At 44.1% G+C, this 21885-nt stretch overlaps 1 protein-coding gene and 1 pseudogene across 1 annotated transcript; both read left to right on the top strand.

Moving 5' to 3' along the window:
* Nucleotides 1-3694: 3694 nt before the first annotated feature.
* On the top strand, nucleotides 3695-6037 carry LOC125506825 (obtusifoliol 14-alpha demethylase). Its single transcript, XM_048671530.2, has 2 exons — nucleotides 3695-4287; nucleotides 4895-6037. Exons 1-2 carry the CDS (start codon nucleotides 3808-3810, stop codon nucleotides 5888-5890), a joined length of 1476 nt encoding a protein of 491 aa, XP_048527487.2. The 5' UTR covers nucleotides 3695-3807; the 3' UTR covers nucleotides 5891-6037.
* An 11341-nt stretch (nucleotides 6038-17378) lies between these two features.
* Nucleotides 17379-18097, top strand: LOC147967373 (uncharacterized; annotated as a pseudogene).
* The last annotated feature ends 3788 nt before the right edge of the window (nucleotides 18098-21885 follow it).

Genomic DNA, 21885 nt, shown 5'->3' with positions numbered 1-21885 from the left:
ACATTTAGTCCTGCATGTCACAAAACCGGAAAATTTTCATCCAAAACCGAAGCAAAGTGGTATTGATGCTGACATGTCACTGGTTTTGGAATCCCACCTGCCATGTCAGCAGTCAAAGTCAAAGATCCCTCGTTTCGCAAGAAAAAAGTCAAATCCCTCTCACAAATGCACTAGCAGGAAGCGGAACCAGCGATCAACAACCAACAGGCCGCAACCGCACGCGTGCCATAGCCTGCAACTAACTTGAGATCCGTCACACCCGGTACGAACTCGACACCACTTTCTTACTCCATCACAGCAGTCATCGCGGACATTGCCTTGTCTTCTCCTACCTCTCCAGCAGCACGGGATCCAGATCGACGGTGAGCCCAACCACACTGCCTCCTCCTCACACGACCACCTCCTTTGCCATGATACACTTGTCCACATATCTACAAACTGGTTATATTTATTCGAAATGATTTAGTTATTACAATATATTGCCAGGTTCCTCCGAGTGCTAGTATTGGTGATCCCCAAATGTGCTTTTACACGCTGTACTTGATGTTGATGAGCAGCAAAAGAAAGAAAACCAAATGGTGCTCTACGCACAAAACATGGCAATCAGTTTGAAACGAAGCATAAGATTCTAACAACTCTTAAAAAGAGTACATGCCACTTCACTGAATGGTGAGGTTTCATACAGATATCTATCAGTAAAACAATAATTATTGAACCCAAAAGATGCATGCGAATGCACCAACCTATACCACAGAATTTGTTGATGTTTATATGCAGCAGCACAGCGACGGAGCCAGAAAAAGGTGATAGGGGGGCAGGGGCCTGAACGAAAGTATTGTGCATACCACAGTTCACATCCGATTTTAGTATGATGCTTACTTTAAATGACACTAATCAAGAAAATGATGCAATCCAACTGTGATTCGGTCTAGATCATAAAAAAATCCGAAGGTAAACCACTGTATCCGATTTTAGTACGGGACTTACTTTGAACTATACCGATCAAGAAAATGATGCAATTCAATGGTGATTCGGTTTGGATCGTACATAAGTCGTACGGTAAACTATCGTATGCACGGCAGTGCTCGGGGCTTGTCTAGAAGAATCAATCACAAACAAAGAATCATATAGCATAGTAAATATCATGAGGTTAGATACTCAAAGTATAGCTTGTTTCTGCAATAGTAATAAAACTTACATATTTTTAAATTTAAGTTTGGCTCTATGAGAACTCTCGACAATTTCTTCAGAATTGGTTACTATTCCTAGTTGGCTAGAAAGTGTTCTCAACGAAACTCTTCCTCTTCATGCCTACAAACGCATAACCCGACATGCAAATATTTTTGAATTATTTCATAGTTATAGTTTCTGGTTATATTGTTTTTATGGTACATCAAAATAAATCCTAGATTGAAAGATGGAGTTCGAAATGAAGACTAACCAAAAACGAAGTCGCTGACAGCCACAGAAAAAAAAATCATATGGGATCCCACAGGTTCGAGAATCTTTTGTACCGCGAGGAGGCTAGGCCTGTACAGGCGCAACTCGCGTCCGCAACCGCCGAGTGGACGAGCCGGCGGCGAGTGGTGGAAAACGGAAGAGATCAGCGATCGATCAGCTTGCGGCGTGGTTGAATAATGATCAGCAGCGATTGTCTTGCTTGCACGGCTTGATTACACCCAAAGTTGGCTGCTTTATAATTATCTATTTGTGATATTTGGACTAATGGCTCTAATGGGCTTCTTCATCATACAGCAGCGCAATAGGGGGGCGACACTACAGGAGGTTCCAGACGGTTTTCTCTGGTTTGGGGAACCTTCTAGGAGGTTCCTGATCTGTTTTTTTTTGTTTCTGTTTCTTTTTCGATTTTATTCTTCCCGGTTACTCTTTTCTCTCCTTTTCTCTCTTTTTTGTTTCTTTTGCTTTCAATTTCTTTTAACTTTTCCAATTGTTTGTTTATATGTTCATGTTTTTCAAAAATTATTCACTAATATCTAAAACTATTCGCATTACCAAAACTCATTCATGTTTTCAAAAATTTTGGGGTTTCAAAAATGTTCACGTTTCCAAAAGAATTTCTTGTTTTCAAAAATTGTTCACAAATTTGGAAAAAAATTGTGTTAGCAATTTTACACGGGAATGTTTAAAAAAATGTGCTCCTTTCCAAAAATTGTTCTCATTTTCCAATTTTGTAAATACTTTTCTAAAAAATCCAATTTAAAAATTGCTCATATATTCAAAAAAATCGTCATATTTTTTAAAATGTTTGATTGTTCTCAAAATTTGAAAAGTGCGCAGGTTTGATAAACAATAGTTTTTTTGGAAAAAAAAACTGATTTTTATAAATTTGAAGGAAAAATATTGATGTTTTCGACAAAAAGTCACAAATTTTAAAAAATGTTCCTTTTTCCAAAAATTGTCCGCATGTTCATATTTGTTAGATTTTAAAAAATGTTCATATTTGTAATAACTGTTCATGTTTTTTCATAATTTACTCACAAATAATACCAATGTTTGGGCATTTCCAAAAATGTTCCCGTTAAAATTTGTTCACAAATACCCAAAATCTTCATGCTTTCAGAATTTGTTTGAAAAATTATAAAATTGTTTGAATTTTCAAATTTTGATTATGAGTTTCAAAATACTTTCCTGTTTTAAGAAAATGTTAGTGTTTGAAAAAACTGTTCACATTTTCAAATTTTGTTCAGAATTTCAATCTTGTTCAGGGATTCAAAACAGTTTGGTGTTTTCAGTTTGTAAATTTTTGTTCACGGATTTGAAAAATGTTTGTGTTTCTAAAATTTAAAATGTGAAATGTTTCTGATTTGAAAAACGTGAGAATATTAACCCACATTGAATCCGTCCAAAATTGTTGGAAACACGAACAATTTTTTTGCCGCAAATCCGCGAACGTGAAATGTTTTGTAAACTTTTGGTCAAGAGACATGAAAAGTATTTGTGTTTCAAAAGAATTTTGGCTCCCTTTTTGGGAAAATGTTTCCGTTCAAAATTTAAAAGGTTTCGGATTTGCCGCCATCGTTAGTCTTACAGTCTCGCACCGATACATAGTCAAGAACCCACATTGGCTCCTGTGGCTAGCAACACTCTCACATGAACATGAGATCTTCTGATCGAATCTAGGTCAGTGCATTACTTTTGCATTTTAGCGCTACGGTACCGAAGCTGGTACACAGTAGCCTGCTCGCGGGAGCCTCTAATGGGCCAGCCCAGTCATGTTTGCCCTTGTGCGTCGCTGCTCTGTTTGACTTAGAATGCGTAAAATAGGAGGTCCCGGGTCTAGCCCCCCATCGCTCCCCCTTAGAATCATCCCTGCAGCAGCATAGGAGAGTCCCGGCAACATCGGAACCATTCCTATGTTTTGCAAAACGCACGATGATATATATCAACCTAGAGTTTTGACCGATGGAATCATCCGAAGCACGTATGTATGCATAGGTACTGTGGATTTAGTTAAAGTTGGGTAGGGAAAAGAAATAGTGTTAGGGTTTCGCCCTCCGGTCGCCGTATTGTGAGAAACACAGAACGAGCTGGAGGAATAGCGTGCTGACCTTGTACTAGCAGGTAGCGAGGTGGTACGGCATATATAAAGTATATTCCTACATGTTCCTCATATATAAAGTCTAAGTCAATTTATTTGACCGCTGGGTGAGATGTAGATGCGGAGACTGAGCTACTGAGGCGCCATACATGACTGGACGTTTACTTTTTATTCTACGCAAGTCTGCTAATCTGCACGTTAATTAATTTTTGCAGTACAAACCAATATTCTGGTTGGTGATTGTCAGCATGGAGATGGCAAGTAGCGCCAAGTGGTTTGCTGTGGCTCTTGTTTTCATCACTGTGATCCTACTCAGGGTCATAAGAGGAAGGAGGATGGCCGCTGCTCCAGCCAGTGAGAAACCACCTCCACCTGTGGTGAATGGTTTTGCTTTACTAGGACTTCTACCTAGGCTTCTTACAATGGACCTTCGAACTAAGATAAATTGCCTGCACGATAAGTATGGCAGTGTGTTCACAGTTAGTCCTTTTGGACTAACTAATGTAACCTTTCTGATCGGCCCGGAGGTCCAATCCCATTTCTTTCAAGGGTTGGAGTCAGAGATTAACCATGGCAATCTTCTTGAGTTCCTTGTGCCGATGTTTGGACAAGAGATAGGTCAAGGGGTCGATGCAGCCACTCGGACTGAGCAGTCCCGCTTTTATCTCGATGCATTAAAGCAATCCAAGTTGAGGAGACATCTTGATCCAATGCTTCAAGAGGTCGAGGTGTGCACGCTATCTTCTGTAACCTTCATTCCATTCAGAAGCTTTAATACATCATCATGTGGTTATATAATGTACCATGAGGAAGCGGCTAATTGTTACTTATATATTTACTACTCTTCCAAACATAATTTATATATTGCAGCTTGCAAACTCCTGTCTTGAGACTAGTCTAGCTAGTGTTGTCTTCTGAATTCATAACTACAAGAGAAGTTACCATGGAACTTTTTCTACCTCATTAGAATTTGTAGATAAGATGGAACAATAACATTATTAGTTTCCAACTGAGAAGAGTTGTGAAAATTGAAATATTTGTCCGTACTCCGTACTCGTAACCTATCAGCATCACTGATTAACAATAGCGTTCTATAGCTTCGTTAATAGCACGCTAGAGCGTGCTGAGAATTATCTCGCTAAATAAATTATTGTACAATGCCTCGCTAATAGTGTATTTTGAGGCGTGCGCTATTTTGCTATAGCATACTACTATTTTTTTTCCTTCAGCATACTTACAGATTATATTGTGTAGAGAGTTAGTTTGAATTTATGCTTAAGGATGCTAGCTAGATTTGCAAATTTCTAGTATTGATCAATGTTCTTTTGTCCGTAGAGCTACTTTGGCAAATGGGGCCTGGAAGGAGAAGTTGATTTAAAACATGAGTTTGAAGAGTTGCTCATGTTGATATCGAGCCGATGTCTACTAGGAAAAGAGGTTCGGGAGAAGATGTTTGATGAGTTCTATAAACTATTTCGTGATGTCGAAAATGGACTGAACATGATCAGTGTCTTCTTCCCATATATTCCAATTCCTGCAAACCGTAGGCGTGACAAAGCACGTCTTAAGCTCATCGAATTACTTTCTGGAACTGTGAGGTCACGTAAGAGCTCCCCCTCAGTGGAGGAAGATGTGCTACAAAGATTGATAGATTCCAAGTATAAAGACGGCCGCTCCACAACGGAAACAGAGGTAGCCGGGATGATCATTGCATTGATCTTTGGTGGAAAGCACACAAGTTCCCTCGCTAGTACCTGGACCGGAGCTTGCCTACTCACCCATCCAAAGTTCTTAGCGGCTGCATCCCAGGAGCAAAAGGAAATCATGATGAAATACGAGGAGAAAATAGAATATGATGCCTTGTTAGAGATGAATACCCTTCATAATTGTATCAAAGAGGCACTTCGGTTGAACCCACCAACAACAATGTTGGTTCGCAAGGCACTTAAACATTTCACAGTGCGGACAAGACAAGGCCAAGAGTATGGCATTCCCAAGGGGCATACTCTTGCAAGTCCCATAATACAAAACAATTACTTGCCTTACATTTATAAGGACCCCGAGGTATATGATCCAGATCGGTTTGGTCCCATAAGGCAGGAGGACGTGGTTGGCGGCAAGTTTTCTTATACATCCTTTGGTGGTGGAAGGCATTTTTGCAGTGGGGATGCCTATGCTTACATGCAAGTTAAAGTTATATGGAGCCACTTGCTCAACAACTTTGATCTCAAATTATTATCTCCTTATCCCAAGACTGACTGGAGTAAGTTAATCCCAGAGCCTCAAGGGAATATGATGGTTAGCTACAAGAGACGCCAGCTGCTAGGCTAGCTTGCTATATATATCATTTGCATGAGGAGCACCGGCTTGCATGCTTGTGTTTGTATGGGTGCATCACTTATTACTTGTATTTGTGTATGTTTTTATGATTGTAATAATTTTCAGTAACCCTTGGATGAGCTATATATGGTCTTCTCATAGTGTGTGCCACTAGTAAACATTTGGTTGGTTTCCATTAACTCAGCGGATTCACCCATTAGCTGGTCTTTTTCCTTTTTTTCCCTTTTCTGTAAATACTGTGAAACTTTATAAAAGATTAATAAAAGTACATGCAGTAGGAAATTCTTAAAGTTTTTGGTAAAAAAACATTTTTGACCCACTCCTCTAGGATGGACTTGCAGATTGACCGGAATCATCGCATCACCACAAGAGCACGTAGACAGCGATGTTGGGAGCCATGGTCACAATGAGATGGTGGTCATCGGAAATTACCTTAGCATTGCATGTTTTCCAGATTCCTCATAGCACAACCATCGCAGTTGTGCAGCAGAGGCAAGGTCGAGCCGGAAATCATGCCATGGAGACAGGCGTGCAGAGGGCTTCGACGATGGGAGCATGGGACATGCCACCTGGAAGCACAACCCCCGGCCCTGATGGCATGGGCATGATCGCACCCGAAGAATAGGTACTGGATGGCCTCCTCCTCCCCACAGAAGACACAACTTGCAGTGGATATAATACAAGGATGATGAAGCATGCTAGCACACGGGAGGCAATGACCCTATAGCAGAGTCAAATGAATAACTCAAACCTACTCGGGGCGAAGGGTCTCCAGATGATGGACGCGGAGCCATCAACAGGGTGATGAGCCATGGTCAGGGTGTGTGCGTCGACTGCCATGAAGGGTGTCGAGAAGGTGGCAAGCACTACGTTGTCATCCACACCCATACATAGGATCATGGCGATCAACTCAGAGTTGGGCAGCAGTAATGATGCTTTTAATAGTCCAATGCACGGTCATGAGCACCTATTGTGGTTGTTTAGGGTAGCTCCAACGCCGGACGCTTAGATGGGCGCGGTGATCAGATTCCAGACCGGTTAGAAGATATCCCCTGAATCCCAACAATATGTGTAGCATCAGTTGTAGACCTTGCATTGAGTATTTCACTGTTTTTCTTCCCAAAGGAAGCGCCTAGGTAGTTTAGTCGGTCCATGTCATTAGCAACTATTGTTGCAACCTAAGGTGCTTAGACACTTTCTAAATTCTATAACATGTATTATTTTCTCTTTTAGCATCTCCACAAGTGTCTACCGTTGTAGATTCCATTAGGAGAATATCGAGGTGACCGAAAACACTATGCCACAAGCCAAAGCCATGGACGTGGTTGATGAGATCCTGCTCGCCTATGGAGGCTGGAACAATCCATTTCCTCTAGTACATCTTTAGTTATCCTATAGCCTATAGGGTTGTGCTATCCGTTGGTCGGGTGGAGGCAGAAACAGATCCTCCCAAAAAAAATCGTCATGGAAGGCAAGAGGCCAATCCAACCGACCTGGGCTAATTTAGCCCCTCATTTTCCATGAATACGTGTGGATAGCAGTGTCCATTTCGAACCCTCGTATGGATGTGCATTTAGCTGTGTCCCCGTGCTAAATTATACGGACACATGCATATGACTAATGGGGATGAAGAGAAAAAGAGAAAGAAAAAAGGGGAAAAGATAAAATGGTCTAGGTGGGCCATGTCCGACGTGGCAGATTACCTAGACGCCCTCATTTCCTCTTCGCGCACTTATATAAATTTGAAATCTGGAGTTTCAGGTCCTTCCAGCATGTGTTTATACTTGGTTAATAAAAGTGAAGTTGATTGTTAGATAAAAGTTTGACGTGGGTCCAACGCAGAAGTAGTCAGCTGAATTTTCTCATTAGCAGCCAACGTGGTCTAGGAAGTCTGCAGCCACATCCATCTCTTTCATTATTGTGGTCTGAGTGTACCAACGATTTATTTGTCACCATTACATAATACACGAGATTCTCCAATAGGTCGCATTCGTGATTGACCCATGCATGGACTTCTATATCTTGGCATAATTTTCTACTCCGCTAGGCACGGCACGAGCGAGGAAACTACGCATATCTCAGATACATTTCCAGTCTTAGCTTAGACTTATATGCATGAGAGGTACTCTTTGATGGACTAAGAGTAGACACAAGTCAGTTTCATTGCAAGTGGCATTTGTATACTTATCTTTCTTAATACTCTCTCCATTTTTATATACAAGGCCACAAACTTATATTACAGGTACCAACGTAAAATTTAAGGCCTCCCTTTGTAAATCAGCTTTTCTTTTCATATACTGGGATCATTAATACGTCACGGGCATGCAAGGAAGGGATACGAAACTGAGTGGAGTCTCGTTATGTACTGCAGAGAAAGCCAATCACATCATTCCTTTCTCAACTAAAAATGTGCTATTAATTAGGGGGCTCCTTCAAATCACAATTGCGTGCCGCAGAAATTGCATGCATTGGTCCTTCAATTAATAGATGGAGTCTAATTAATATGCATGCAACTAATGCATCGAGACAGAGGGAGTACCTAAGATTGGTTTGAAGTTTAAGCTTAGACTGACATGTGTGTATGCTATACTCTTCCGTGGACTAAGAGCAGAAATATTCTCTCTATCATCATTTTAGTCTAGACAGAGCATCTTCGGTCAAAATTCTTTGTTGTATTAACTATGCATGTGACCACGAAAAGACTGCACCGTTTCCGATTACTACTCTACTATACAAAAAGTCACTTTGGTGGACTAGTTTTAGTTAGCCCTATTATTTTTAATAGTGTCAAAATGCCATTTTGAAGTTTTAAAAAATCAACATGTTCATATGGATGTATATTACACACATGCAAATTCCGATGATGACATGAGTAACCATGTGAGCTACACAAAAATGGCAAACCCATAACTTTGGAAATATGAATTGTCCATGTATTATTCACTATTTAGAAATCACCATTTTGTCATTTTTATATACCTCACACGTTCACTTATTTCATCATCAAACTTTACACGTGTGTAATATACATCCATATGATCATGTAGAATTCTTTTTGGAATATTTTGAAACTTTAAATGTGATTTTTAAACTACTTAAAATAAGGTCCTCCAATGCACCCATGCTTCAAAAATCCATACTCGTTGCCTACTATCCTACAATCAAAAACAAAAGGACCACATTAGCATCAAAGGTCTCCCTCACCATTTGATGCCACTCAAAAAATTGTGGGTAAATTCATTGCATTACTCCAATCACAGTGCCCATACAATCAACATTGGCTAGCTCTACGGAATCTACTGGGCCAGAATCAATCCAGGGCATCGTTCTGCCCTCAAGTCTACCAAATTTAGCTAAGCTATCACCAACCTTATTTTGATTGTGACACAGTGCCCATACCGTCTCCCCCGCCGTTTGATGTCACTTAAATTTGAAATCTAGAATGTTTGATCTGACACATATGAGGTTACTCTAGCTTGTACATAGGTTGCCCATTATTGGTTCTAAGCATGAAAAAAATTCAATATGCAAAAGTGAAAACAGAGGTAACTACTCGATAAAACTTGATGTAATATCGGGAGGCGACTTATGGCACGCCGGTGAGGGAAATCAACCCCATTTTTCTTTTGACTTGGTCATTTGAATCCATTATATCTTTTGAACTGGAGGTCCAATTTAAGTTTGATTTCCATATTTGTATTCATTGTGCCGAGGGCTTTGAAATAAGACAACTTTTGAGTATGTTTCAAGAAGTTTTGAAAACTTGATGAAGTTTCAACTACTGAAACTTAATATAAATGAACAACCAATTCACTAAGTGTCAAAAACTAAAACTTACAATCATGCAAGAAAACAAACATTTTTGTGAATCGTGAAGCAATCATGTGGCCGGGCCCAGCTGGCAGGTGCGTACCCGTGCACATGCGTGCCACTGCGGATTTCCATGTGATGTCACAGAAACGTTATATTGTCCCATGCTTGTGTTCATTAATGTTCATATAGTACAAGATCTGTATTTATATTTTGTTTATTTGGTTAATAGAAGTGAACTCGATTGCTAAATAAAAGTTTGACGTGGGTCCAACACAGGAGTAGTCAGCTTAATTTTTTCATCAGCAGCCCACGTGGTCTATGAAGTCTGCAGCCACATCCCTCTCTTTCATGATCGTGGTCTGAGTGTAAAAAAGATTTATTTGTCACCATTACATAATACACGAGATTCTCCAGTAGGTTGCACTCATGATTGACCCATGCATGGAATTCTATAGCATGGCATAATTTTCTACTCCACGAGCAAGGAAAATATGTGTATCTAAGATACGTTTCCAGTTTTAGCTTGGACTTACATGCATGCGAGCTACTCTTTGATGGACTAAGAGTAGACATAAGTCAGTTTCATTGCGTGTGGCGTTTGTATACTTATCTTGCTTAATTATATAAATAAATAAATAAAAGAGAGGCACGCAATTCATGTTTGTCGTGAGTGGGAGGATGCTTTCAGTGCATAGTTGGGCTGGTATGTGGAAAGCAATCTAGTCGATGGCCCTGTACTTTTTACCATGGAAATTTTAGTAATATTCCAAACTGGGCACAATTTTCTACCCTACTAGGTACTCGTGAGCGTGGAACTCGTGTACCTAAGGTTCATTTCAAGTTTAAGGTTAGACTCATCACATGCATGCAGGCTACTCTTAAGTCTTTTCTTGTGTGGACTAAGACTAGACAGAAGTAAGTTTCACTGCATGTGACCTAAGAGTAGACATATTCTCATTGTTGTCTTCTCATTTTAGTCAGTGCATTATTGGCAAATATTCTCATTTTAGTCTAGTCGGTGCATTATTGACAAATATTCTCATTTTGGTCCAGTCAGTGCATGAATGGTCAATATTATCTGCTCTATAATTATGCACGTGACCACGAAGACGCTGCGCCGTTGTGGATTCAAGTTTCAGCTCAGGCTGGCAACATGGCTCAGTGTGCGCCAACCATTTCTGCCTAACTTTTATGTGGTGAGACCAAAACCCAATGGCATCACCTAAACAACTTAGCTTGCTCATTACTACTACTCTAGTCTACATGTCTAACCAAGCTGCCTGTTACTAAGACAAGAAATCAGGTCCAAGTTTTACTCTATACTGACGTCATCGTCTCCTGTATATAATAAAATATGCTCGAGGAACTGAAGTAGCTAGTCTGTGTCGCTTCTATTCCACGTGTTCAGACCAACCGAGTGAGTGTGATGGGTCATGTGGCAAGACCGTAAGTGGTGCTTTAATTTACAGTCGACGTTAGATGGGCATAAACATGCTCAAAAAGTTTTATGACTAAACTTGTTTGCTCAGAGGTGCTACGAATGATATATACATGACCCTGTTGGTGTGCATGACGGTTGTTGGTTCGTCACAAAACTTTCCAAAAGCATCGTAGGCATGCCTGCAGATAATCTACCTCTGAGCCAAGTAGATTCAAGTTGACGATACTTAGGGTCTAGGACGATTAGGTGTTATCCTTGGCAATCAAGAAAAAAATGTCACAGAAGTGACTCTTGATGACGAAATTTAAGAAAGCTTTTGTCATGTATCATTAGGCTTCGTGTCGTATACTATACAATAACAAATCATGCCTAAATAGACAAAAACGAGATGAAAATTTAACCACAAAGAAACATATTTAACTAAATAACTACGAATTTGCATCCTCAATGGGTATTCTCGAAAAATCATTTAAGGCTATGTTTTATGTCTTTCGAAACTCTTATGTGCCTTGTTCTCTTCAACCTACCCAACGTGAAGAATAAATGTACAAATAATTGACGAAGTTCATATTTTTTGTGTGTCCTTATCATGATCTAGACTCTTCAAAAATGCATTTTCCCGATACAAGAGAATAGACATTGGATCAACTTTAGCCACTATCATTTTATGTATTTGGAAACTCCATTTTAAAATAAACTTCAGAAAATGAAACTTCTAACACTTCTCTATTCCACTTCAAGAAGAAGAAGAAGAAGAAGAAGAAGAAGAAGAAGAAGAAGAAGAAGGTTTATTTATTTGTTTCAATGCTGCCCAAGGAGTTACCTCGTGTGTATTGACACTAGCTCTCCAAGCATGTACCATTTTTTATTTCAACCTCTATGCTTGCAAAACAATCTAGGGCAATCTCTGGTTGCATTGTATTTCTCTATATTATGATATACCTGAAAATATATTGACCATCATCAAGAAATAATAAAATGTGGTGGATGTGCATCGATGTCTCATATCTATTAGTAGCCGGACATATGTATGTGATATCACTTTATTTGATGCATGGCATGTTTCCGATCATTGCGCCAAGATAGCGCAAAAATAGTTTACAGTTGGTATGTGTATAACAAGACTACACATCGTTTGAGCTTTGTTTATCGAGCACAACAAATGAGGCTACCCCATTTCACTCAAATGATCTTAGAGAAATTAAGAGCGGAAGTATCTTCTCAACTTTGCATCAACTCCAGACAAGGAGCATTGACCTAATAGCCTGTAATATCCTACTAGTATAAATATTTAGCCTGTGACATAGTACTAATCCAAAGATGTCCAGATGACTGCGTTCTCTCATAGAGAAGGGGACATTTAGTAGCACTAGTAGAAAACAGGGCTTTGGTTTAGGCCTGGCCGGCCCATTAGTCCCGGTTCAGTCATGAACCGGGACCCATGGGGCATACGTCCCGGTTCGTGCGCCCAGGGGGGCGGCCGGGCCTCGTGGAGCATTGGTCCCGGTTCGTCTGGACCCTTTTGTCCCGGTTCCAGACACGAACCGGGACCAATGGGCCTCGCTCCTGGCCCACATCCATTGGTCCCGGTTCGTGGCTGGAACCGGGACAAAAGGGTTGCCTTTAGTCCCGGTTCCAGCCACGAACCGGGACCAATGATGTGGCTATATATACCCCTCGCCCGCGAGCAGAGCACTGCACTGCTTTGTTTTTTTCTGACCGGCGAGGGGAGGGCTTTGTGGTGCTCTATCTCACCTCCTATGCACATGAGGTGTTCGATGAAATCCCCGAGCCACACTACTTAAGCTTTCTCCTCTCCAAGCTCCATTTTCCACAAGATTTGTCTAGGTTTAGCGGTCCGTCACGTCCCGTCCCCGTCTTCACCGCCGTCGATCGCCGCCGCCGATCTCATCGCCGGCACCACCGTGGTGAGCCTCTTGTTCTTATCTTCTTTCTGGAAAAAAAATCTTACTTGTATGATTAGATAGATACTTGTATAATTTTCTTACTTTTATTATTGTTTGTTATTATATAGTGCGATGGTTTTCATATCCGCCCCGTCGGCCCTCGTCCTGTCTATGATTCGGATGTGGTATATATTATCTTTTATAAATATTTGGTTCACTTATTGTTTATGACAATTATGCCAACCAACGTGACATAGATTTTATTTATCTAGGAGGTATGTGAACCAGAAATTCCAACCGACCCTATTGTCGAGAGGTTAAATTTAGTTGAAGAAGAAAACAATAAGTTGAAGGAAAAAATAAAAAAATTGACGAGGAGAAGATAATATTGGAGTTGCATGTTGCGGATGTCGTCGATGATCACAAGATCAAGATGGATGCAATGCGCTTGAAGATTAGAAAGATTAGAAAATATGCCATTCATATCGAGGCTTGGTATCATTATGCCGTTGGATCAATTGTTACCTTGGTTGCGATTATGATCGCATTTGTTGTTGCATTGAAATGTTTTACATAGTTTCAATGTATGGTTTAATTTGATGCTCTGGAGAGCTATATGTTGTTCAATGAGAACTATGTATGTACTTTGGTTTTAATGTGATGATGAACTTCTATTAATTTGGTGACTTATCTATTCATGATGTTCTGTAATGGTTTTTGACACACTTAATTATATATAATGCACGCAGATGAACTGGCAATGGATGTACGGTGACAGACACACCTCCGAGTATATTAAGGGCGTGCATAATTTTCTCGAAGTGGCTGAGGCAAACAAGTAGAATGGTTTTATGTGTTGTCCATGCCCTATATGTGGGAGTACGAAATCTGACCGAAAAATCCTTCACACCCACCCGCTTTATAAGGGTTTCATGCCACACTATAATGTTTGGACCAAGTATGGAGAAATAGGGATTATGATGAAAGACAGCAAAGAAGAATAGGATGATGACAACTATGTGCCCCCTGAATACGGTGATGCTGCAATGGGGGAAGCTGAAGATCAAGAGGAACCAGACGATGTGCCCGATGATGATCTCCGCCGGGTCATTGTTGATGCAAAGAGACAGTGCGAAAGTGAAAAGGAGAAACTGAAGTTCGATCGCATATTAGAGGATCACAAAAAGGGTTGTACCCCAATTGCGAAGATGGCAACACAAAGCTCGGTACCGTACTGGAATTGCTGCAGTGGAAGACAGAGAATAATGTGCCTGGCAAAGGATTTGAGAAGCTACTGAAAATATTGAAGAAGAAGCTTCCAAAGGATAACGAATTGACCGACAGTACGTACGCAGCAAAGAAGGTTGTATGCCCTCTAGGATTGGAGGTGCAGAAGATACATGCATGCTCTAATGACTGCATCCTCTATCGCGGTGCGTACGAGGATTTGAACGCATGCCCAGTATTCGGTGCATTGCGGTATATGATCAGACGAGATGACCCTGGTGATGTCGAAGGCGAGCCCCACAGGAAGAGGGTTTCTGCCAAGGTGATGTGGTATGCTCCTATAATACCACGGTTGAAACGTCTGTTCAGAAACAAAGAGCATGCCAAGTTGATGCGATGGCACAGAGAGGATCGTAAGAAAGACGAGAAGTTGAGAGCACCCGCTGATGGGTCGCAATGGAGAAAAATTGAGAGAAAGTACCAGGCTGAGTTTGGACGGACAAGCAACTTGAAATACCGGTCAAGAAGCTTCAAAAGTATATCGCCGCAGCGCAACAAGGGACGTTCGTTCCCGACAGAGAGAACGACGAGCTCACAGAGGACCTCGGCAATCCTGAGCACCCAGGACGAACACGAGGCACGGCAGGCTCCGTTGCATGGAAGGTTGGGTTTCCCGACGCAGGCGGTTACAAAACCCAGGAGAGGAAGAGGAAACAGGAGCTGAGCGATCTGCAGAAGCTCAATACAAGAGTACTAAAGCTAGAGGAACAAGTTGAGAGCCAGCGAGGAGCCGACCAACCATCTTAGCGGCACGGAGCTACCCCAGAAGTTACCCCACCATCTCAGCGGAGAAGCAGCGTGGCTTCCACCGAGCTCCTTCAGCAGCCTGACTTCTCCTAGCTACCCCGTGGATGCTATCACGGAGGCTCAAGATTGCCACCTTATGACGCATTGGCAGCACCTCAAAGTCAAGGCGGCTGTCGGCTCTGTTGCACCTCCTCAACCCGACACAACTTTTCACTGCCTTCCGATTCCACAAGGCTATGTTGTTGTGAAGGTGGATGAAATAACGAAGGGATTTGAGGAGCTCGAGCTTGACCACCCTACCGGTGAAGGGGAGACTCAGCTGGGTCTTGCTCTGAAGACTCCATGTCTATGGCGGAAGGAGCTCATCAACCTTCCGAACTGGATGCCTCCTCCTCCTCCTTTGGCGAGTCAGGGCACTCCACCTCCTCCTCCGCCTCCTCCTCCGGCGAGTGATCAGGGCACTCCGCCTCCTTCTCCGGCTGCTCCGCCGCGTGGCGGCACTCCGCCTCCTCCTCCTCCTTCTCCGGCTGCTCCGCCGTGTGGCGGCACTCTGCCTCCTCCTCCTCCTTCTCCGGCGCGTCCGAGCAGCCCGCCTCCTCCTCCGCCTCGTCAGCAACGGCAGAAGACAGCCGCCGCCGCTCCGGCTGCTCCAGCGCGTCGTAGCACTCCGCCTCCTTCTCTGCCTCGTAAGAAACAAAAGAAGACAGTCGCTGCCACTCTGGCTGCTCTGGCGTCTAGCAGTACAGTCAGAGGCGGGAGGCAATACAAACTCGGTCCATCTCTCAGGCCTCTAGAGAAGTTACCATACGAGAGGACCGTGGAGGAAAACACGGAGATCTATCCAGCCTATGTTAAGGACTTCTTTGAAACGCGAAAAGCTATGAAACATCCACCTCCGGAGGAGAAGATAGATCCCATGAAAGTTCAGCACACTATCGATGCCCTAAAGCGACCACCACCGTCTCCGCCGCAAACCAACTATAAGCGCATTATTGAAAGGTCATATCAGGAAGCGGAGCGGTCGGGAAGTACTTGCAGTGATTGAAGGTTAGCAGAACGAAGAAGTGGGAAAAAATCCCCGGCTTGGTAAACAAGCGAACCAATCGTGCCCCCCGCTCAAGGTGTCTAGCGATATCGTCGCTAATAATCCGGGGATGGTGCCCGGTACCAATCCTGCAGATTACCTGCCCGACGATGCACATTTTGATACAATGGAGGTGGACGAATTCAAATACCGGCACGGGAAGCCTCTCGTCAAACCTGGTCATCCTCCTCTAACAACGATGATGCGAAGATTCCATGAGTGGTACATGAAAACCTGCAACGAGTCTGGGAAGGATATTTTGACGCTGAGAGTTAAAAAGGAGCACGACCTCGTTGGAATTGATCTGTTGTCTGTTCCATTTGAGGAGTTCTTCCAGTTTTTCAATCAAAAGACCCTCGATAAAATAATCATCACTTGCTACTGTCTGTAAGTACTGCTTCTTTAATTAAGTCTCTATATATAGCACAACTCTTTCATTGCATGTATATATAATTATCCTTACTATATTATGCAAATTGAAGATCATCAAATGCAGAAAAGCAGAAATCTAGGATATTTGGTTCATTAACACAAATCTCATAGATGAATGGACGGTTAAATAGCAAGCCAAAGAAATCGAGGCCAACTTGCTACGGTCGTTGCTTCAAAATCAAAACAAAGATAAAATACTCTTTCCTTACAACTTCAAGTGAGTGTTAGAGCATCTCCAGCCGCGCCCCCAAGAAGGCCACCCAGGTGATTTTTCGGCCGCCGGCGCCAAAAAATCGGCCCAGTCGCGCCCCCAAGGGCCCAGTTTTCGCTGGCTCGGGCCGAAATTGGCGCCGGCGGACCCAACCCGAACCCGGCGCGCTGGGGGTCGCTCGGGGGCGCCGGGCGAATCGTTTTTGGCGCGAAGAGCCACGGGCCAGCCGCGTCAGTGACTCAACTCTCTTCTCGCCGCTTCGTCGTCCTCATCGCCTCGTTTCCCGTGGCGAATCAATGCCAAAGCTGCGCGCGCTGCCGCACCAGTCAGCCTCCATTGATGCCTCACGGGCGGCGCAGTGAAGGCCGGGCAACGCGCGTCCCCTCGGCCGCCACGCCATCACGCCACGCGTAACGTGCCGGCCAAGCCTACCACGCGGCGCCTCCGCCTATATAAGCCGACCGCCAGTGCGCCGGAGACACGCACAGATACTCCATGCCGACGCGCCCATTTCTGCCCCCCCCCCTTCCTCTTCTCGCCGTCTCCAGTTGAGAAGAATGGCCGAGCGCTTTCCAGGCGACGGCGCGGCGGCGAACGGCTTCGGGCGCCGCCATCTTCACGAGGACGAGGCTCGCCTCCTTTTCGAGGCCGAGTACCCAGTCCCGCCGGACATGCGGGTGCCCGGGGCTTGGAGGATCAGCGCCAGCGGCGTGCCGGTGCCACCACCACCCACCGGGACGGCGCGGCGTGCGGAGATCGCACGTATCCGCGCGTCCCTGCCGCGGGCGGCGAGGGAGAGGCCACGGTACGTCCCCGACAGCCCGCTCTGTGAGCCCTACTTCCGCCGCCGTCACGCCGAGCAGCTCGAGGCCACCAACGGCGTCGTGCCCTTCGGGCGGCTCAACTCCGAGGGCCGTCGCCGGTGGTGGGGCGTGCCCGGCTGCACGTTGGAGGCCGTCCTCAAGTACATCAAGGGCGGCAACACGCCGCGCCTCGAGTACCCTGCTCCCCCATCCTTCTCACGCCGCCGTGAAAGCTCCTGGGCGCCGAGGCGCATGGAGCGGCCCGGGGCGTCCTCCTCCTCGTCCGGCCGCTCGTCGGGCTCTCCCTGCCTCCGCCCCGTCAAGCCGGAGCCCCAGGACACGCCTGTCAGCGCGCGTACCCGCAGCTCCGGCGTCCGCATCGGCGACTCCGCCCCCCCCCCCACCCACCGGCCGCTTCGTCCTCGTCGAGCCCAAGCCGGAGCCCGTCCTCCCCGCGGAGTATGAGGAGATAGCCCGGCGCGGCTTCTCCGACGAGGACGCCCTGCGGTGGAGTACGAGGAGATAGCCTGGCCCTGGAGGAGATTTCCGCCCTCAAGTGTGGGCGCGAGGACGAGCACAGCATCGTCTTCCTCGACAGCGACGACAACGACGACGCCTCCGGACCGTCCAACCCGCCGCGCCAACCGGGGGAGGGATGCAGCAGGGACGGCGGCGGCGGAGGCGGGGACGACGACGACGGCGGCGGTGGAGACGGCGACTACACGCGCTTCTACCGCCTCCTCGGCATGTAGAACTGCAAAGGCGGGCGGCGGGCGGCGGGGAGCGGTGAGGTAGACGGCGAGGTGCAGCGATGGAGACGGCGGGGGCAGCCCGTACTAATTTTTTTCTTTTTTTGTAAAATATGTTTAAATTTGAACGAGCTCGCCGATGTTTGCATTAAATTTGAGCCTTGTTTGCCCTGTATTTGACTTTTTCAAAAAAACGTGGGCGCCGCGACTGGGGGGCATCATGCCCCAGTGCGCGGTTTAGCGCCGGTGCGCCCCCAGGGGGCGATTTTTAGCCCCTCCTGGGGGGCCAATGGCTGGAGATGCTCTTACTGTCTTGTGCATATTCGGTTTCCCTTGTTACTCGAGGTTATAGTAATGTAATTGATGAGTTATGCATGCGTGCGCAGCTTCCACTTTATTCTCCTAGAGATTAAGCTTGAGCAGGGACTAGTAAACGTCTTAGACTCGAGACGAAAAAATCCCGAGGAGTATGCGACCATGACTAAAATGCTCGAGAAATAAGTTCAATCGATCATTATCGCACCATATCGGCAACTTTGTTCATTTCCTGATATCAAGTAATTGTTTTCTTTGTCTGGCGGGGTTTTGAAAGAGTTCACCGCACAAGCTCCGGGACTGCAGGGGGAGCTGCGATTTACACACCCCAAAGTAAGTACTACTAGCTAGTTCCGCGCATCTCCCATTGATTCTAGCTAGTTTCATCAATAACATTTATAATGCTTGATTATCAATTTGATTGACCTCTATTTCTCGTAAAGTGCTTGTGGCAGGAACCTGGGAATGATTACTGTGGATACTACGTTTGCGAGTTTATCTACAACACAACGACCAAGAATAAGCGGGGCTACTCTAAAAAACAATATGAAGTGCGTAAGCAATAATATTCATAATTTTATTTTATTACCATCATTTGTGTTGAGTTTCATTCATATATATGTATTGGCCCCCTTCTTCAAATTAGATGTGGCAAATGCGGAATGAACTCCTACCACAAGATCACATACGAGCAATTCAAGAGGAATTGGTGGGATTCTTTCTTGACCACGTCATCAATAAAGCCGAAGAATACCATGTGGAAGTTGAGTTCAGATGTTAGGGGATTGTAAGAGATCTTATATTGTATATATGTAGCCAGTAGCGTCGGATAGATATACGAAAACTTGTTGTCGGACCAATCTCTCGGAAAAGGAGAGGCTGATCACTTCTCTGTGTATATGTTCATGACGATCTTCTGTACTTAATGGTTTCCTTCATTTGCTTACTAGCTAGCGTGTCGAGTCCTCTCTATACGTATAGTACGTAGCGTCGACCAAGCACGGAGATAAGAGATGACACTTCTCTCTATTAGCTAGCTAACACAATATATGAAACCCCTAAATTAACCCTACAAAACCCCAAAACCCCAAACTCCCTCCCCCCTTTCAAAAAAAAACAAAAACCCCAGCCCCTGAACTGCTGACGCGTGGATGCCTTTTGGTCTCGTTTGGTGCTACCAACCGGGACAAAAGGCCCTCCTGCCTGGGCAAGCCGCAGCGGCCACATGGAGCCCCATCTGTCCCGGTTCGTAGGCGAACCGGGACTAAAGGTATTGGGCTTTAGTACCGATCCTTTAGTCCCGGTTCCGGAACCGGGACAAATGGGCATCTGGAACCAGGACAAATGGGCATTTTTTTACTAGTGAGTCTAATCCATGTCACTGCTAACATATACTTTTCATGATATTGCAAACAACCTCTAGCATGCTACTAGTCTAAAAATTCATCACACGACATGGTATAAGTACAAACATTAACTAGCCAAAAGGTGTCTAATTGGCTACGTTCTCTAGTAGAGAAGGGACATTTAAACAAATTCATGATATTACTCAGCTAGTGTTTTGTCGTACAGAAATAGGAAAATATAGTATTGTTGTCTGTCATCCATCAACTACTATCATTTGAGACAACTTCACGATAGACGGTTCCCAAAACTCTCTGGGTGTAACCATGCAAGTGACTTTTGATGCTAAAGCGCTATAGTAAGGCATGATCTTCATAACCATTCGTCCCTTCAGTAACCATATCCTGGATCCAAACATCTGTGGTATTTGATATTTGAAAAAAAGACAACCAATTAAGGTTGGAAATTACAAGGTTATGGTAGCACGTGAAGGTAATCCCGCCAAGAGGAGATGACTACCTGGTCGGTTGGTCCTCTAAACCAATATGTCGAAGGTACAAGGTCGGTTAAGACCTTTGAAAGAATAGCTATCCTTGAATTGTCTAAATAACGAAATACTTTGGCCATTAGGTCACATTTATGGGCCGCTATAACTGGGCATAATTTTCTACTCTAGCAGTCACATCACGAGCGAGGAAACTATGCAGATCTAAGATTTGGTTCAAGTTTTAGCTTAGACTATCATGAATATGTGCTACTCTTTTGTGGACTAGGACTAGAAGGAAGTCGGTTTCATTGCATGTGCCGTTTGTTGACCTACCTTTATTAATTGTTGGCCATTAGGTCACATTTATGGGCCGCTATAACTGGGCATAATTTTCTACTCTAGCAGTCACATCACGAGCGAGGAAACTATGCAGATCTAAGATTTGGTTCAAGTTTTAGCTTAGACTATCATGAATATGTGCTACTCTTTTGTGGACTAGGACTAGAAGGAAGTCGGTTTCATTGCATGTGCCGTTTGTTGACCTACCTTTATTAATTGTTTAAATAAACAAAAGAAAGGGATGCAAGTCGTATTTGTGGTGGTTGGGAGGATACTTTCAGTGCACGCCTAGTCTGCTAGGTGGAAAGCAACCTGCTCAATACGTGTATTATATGACAAACATGACCATTCTACCACGCAAAATTAATAGTAGTGCTAGGCGGGCACAACTTTCTACTCTGCTAGGCATGTCACCAGCACGAAAACTACTTGTATCTAGACTCATTTCAAGTTTTAGCTCAGACCGGTATTGCATGCATGCAAATCTTCTTTTTTACCCTGAAAACAGTAGGACATGCTCCTACTGTGTAAATGCATGCAACACTTTTGTGGACTAGGAGTAGACAAAAGTATGTTTCATTGTGTGTGATGTTTATTGACCTAACTTTATTTAATTATATAAATAAATAAAAGAAAGGCAAGCAAGCAAGTCATATTCGTGGTGGTTGGGAAGATGCCTCCAGTGTGGAAAGTATCAGATGATACGAGGCGTCCCGTGCTCAAATAATACGGGATCCCGAGAGCCCTTGGATTTGAGATCCAACTGCAGCGGCCGAAATTCTGGACTTATGCGTAAATATCAGATCCTGAAGGGCTTTTTTGCACAGTTGGAGGAGCTCAGCATGCGATCATTTTCAGTGCACAGCTAGGCTGCTCTGTGGAGTGCAATCTACTCCCTCCGTTTCTAAATATAAACCATTTTAATTAAATATTTTAATGCGAACTATATATATATATATAGGTAAAACTGTGCAAATTCAATAATAATAGAATTGGGCATAATTTTCTAGTCTACTCTACTAGGCAC

The sequence above is a fragment of the Triticum urartu genome, chromosome 5A (assembly GCF_056163025.1).
Source record: "Triticum urartu cultivar PI428250 chromosome 5A, HENAU_Tu73, whole genome shotgun sequence".
Lineage (NCBI taxonomy): Eukaryota > Viridiplantae > Streptophyta > Magnoliopsida > Poales > Poaceae > Triticum > Triticum urartu.
The sequence above is the reverse complement of the archived record's forward strand: the minus strand, read 5'-3'. Positions and strand labels throughout refer to the sequence as shown.

Bases quoted from the DNA above. Each gene is read 5' to 3' on its own strand.
- LOC125506825 (XM_048671530.2), top strand. From the start codon at position 3,808: ATGGAGATGGCAAGTAGCGCCAAGTGGTTTGCTGTGGCTCTTGTTTTC. The intron at 4,288-4,894 runs GTGTGCACGCTA...TTTTGTCCGTAG, and splicing joins CAATGCTTCAAGAGGTCGAG to AGCTACTTTGGCAAATGGGG.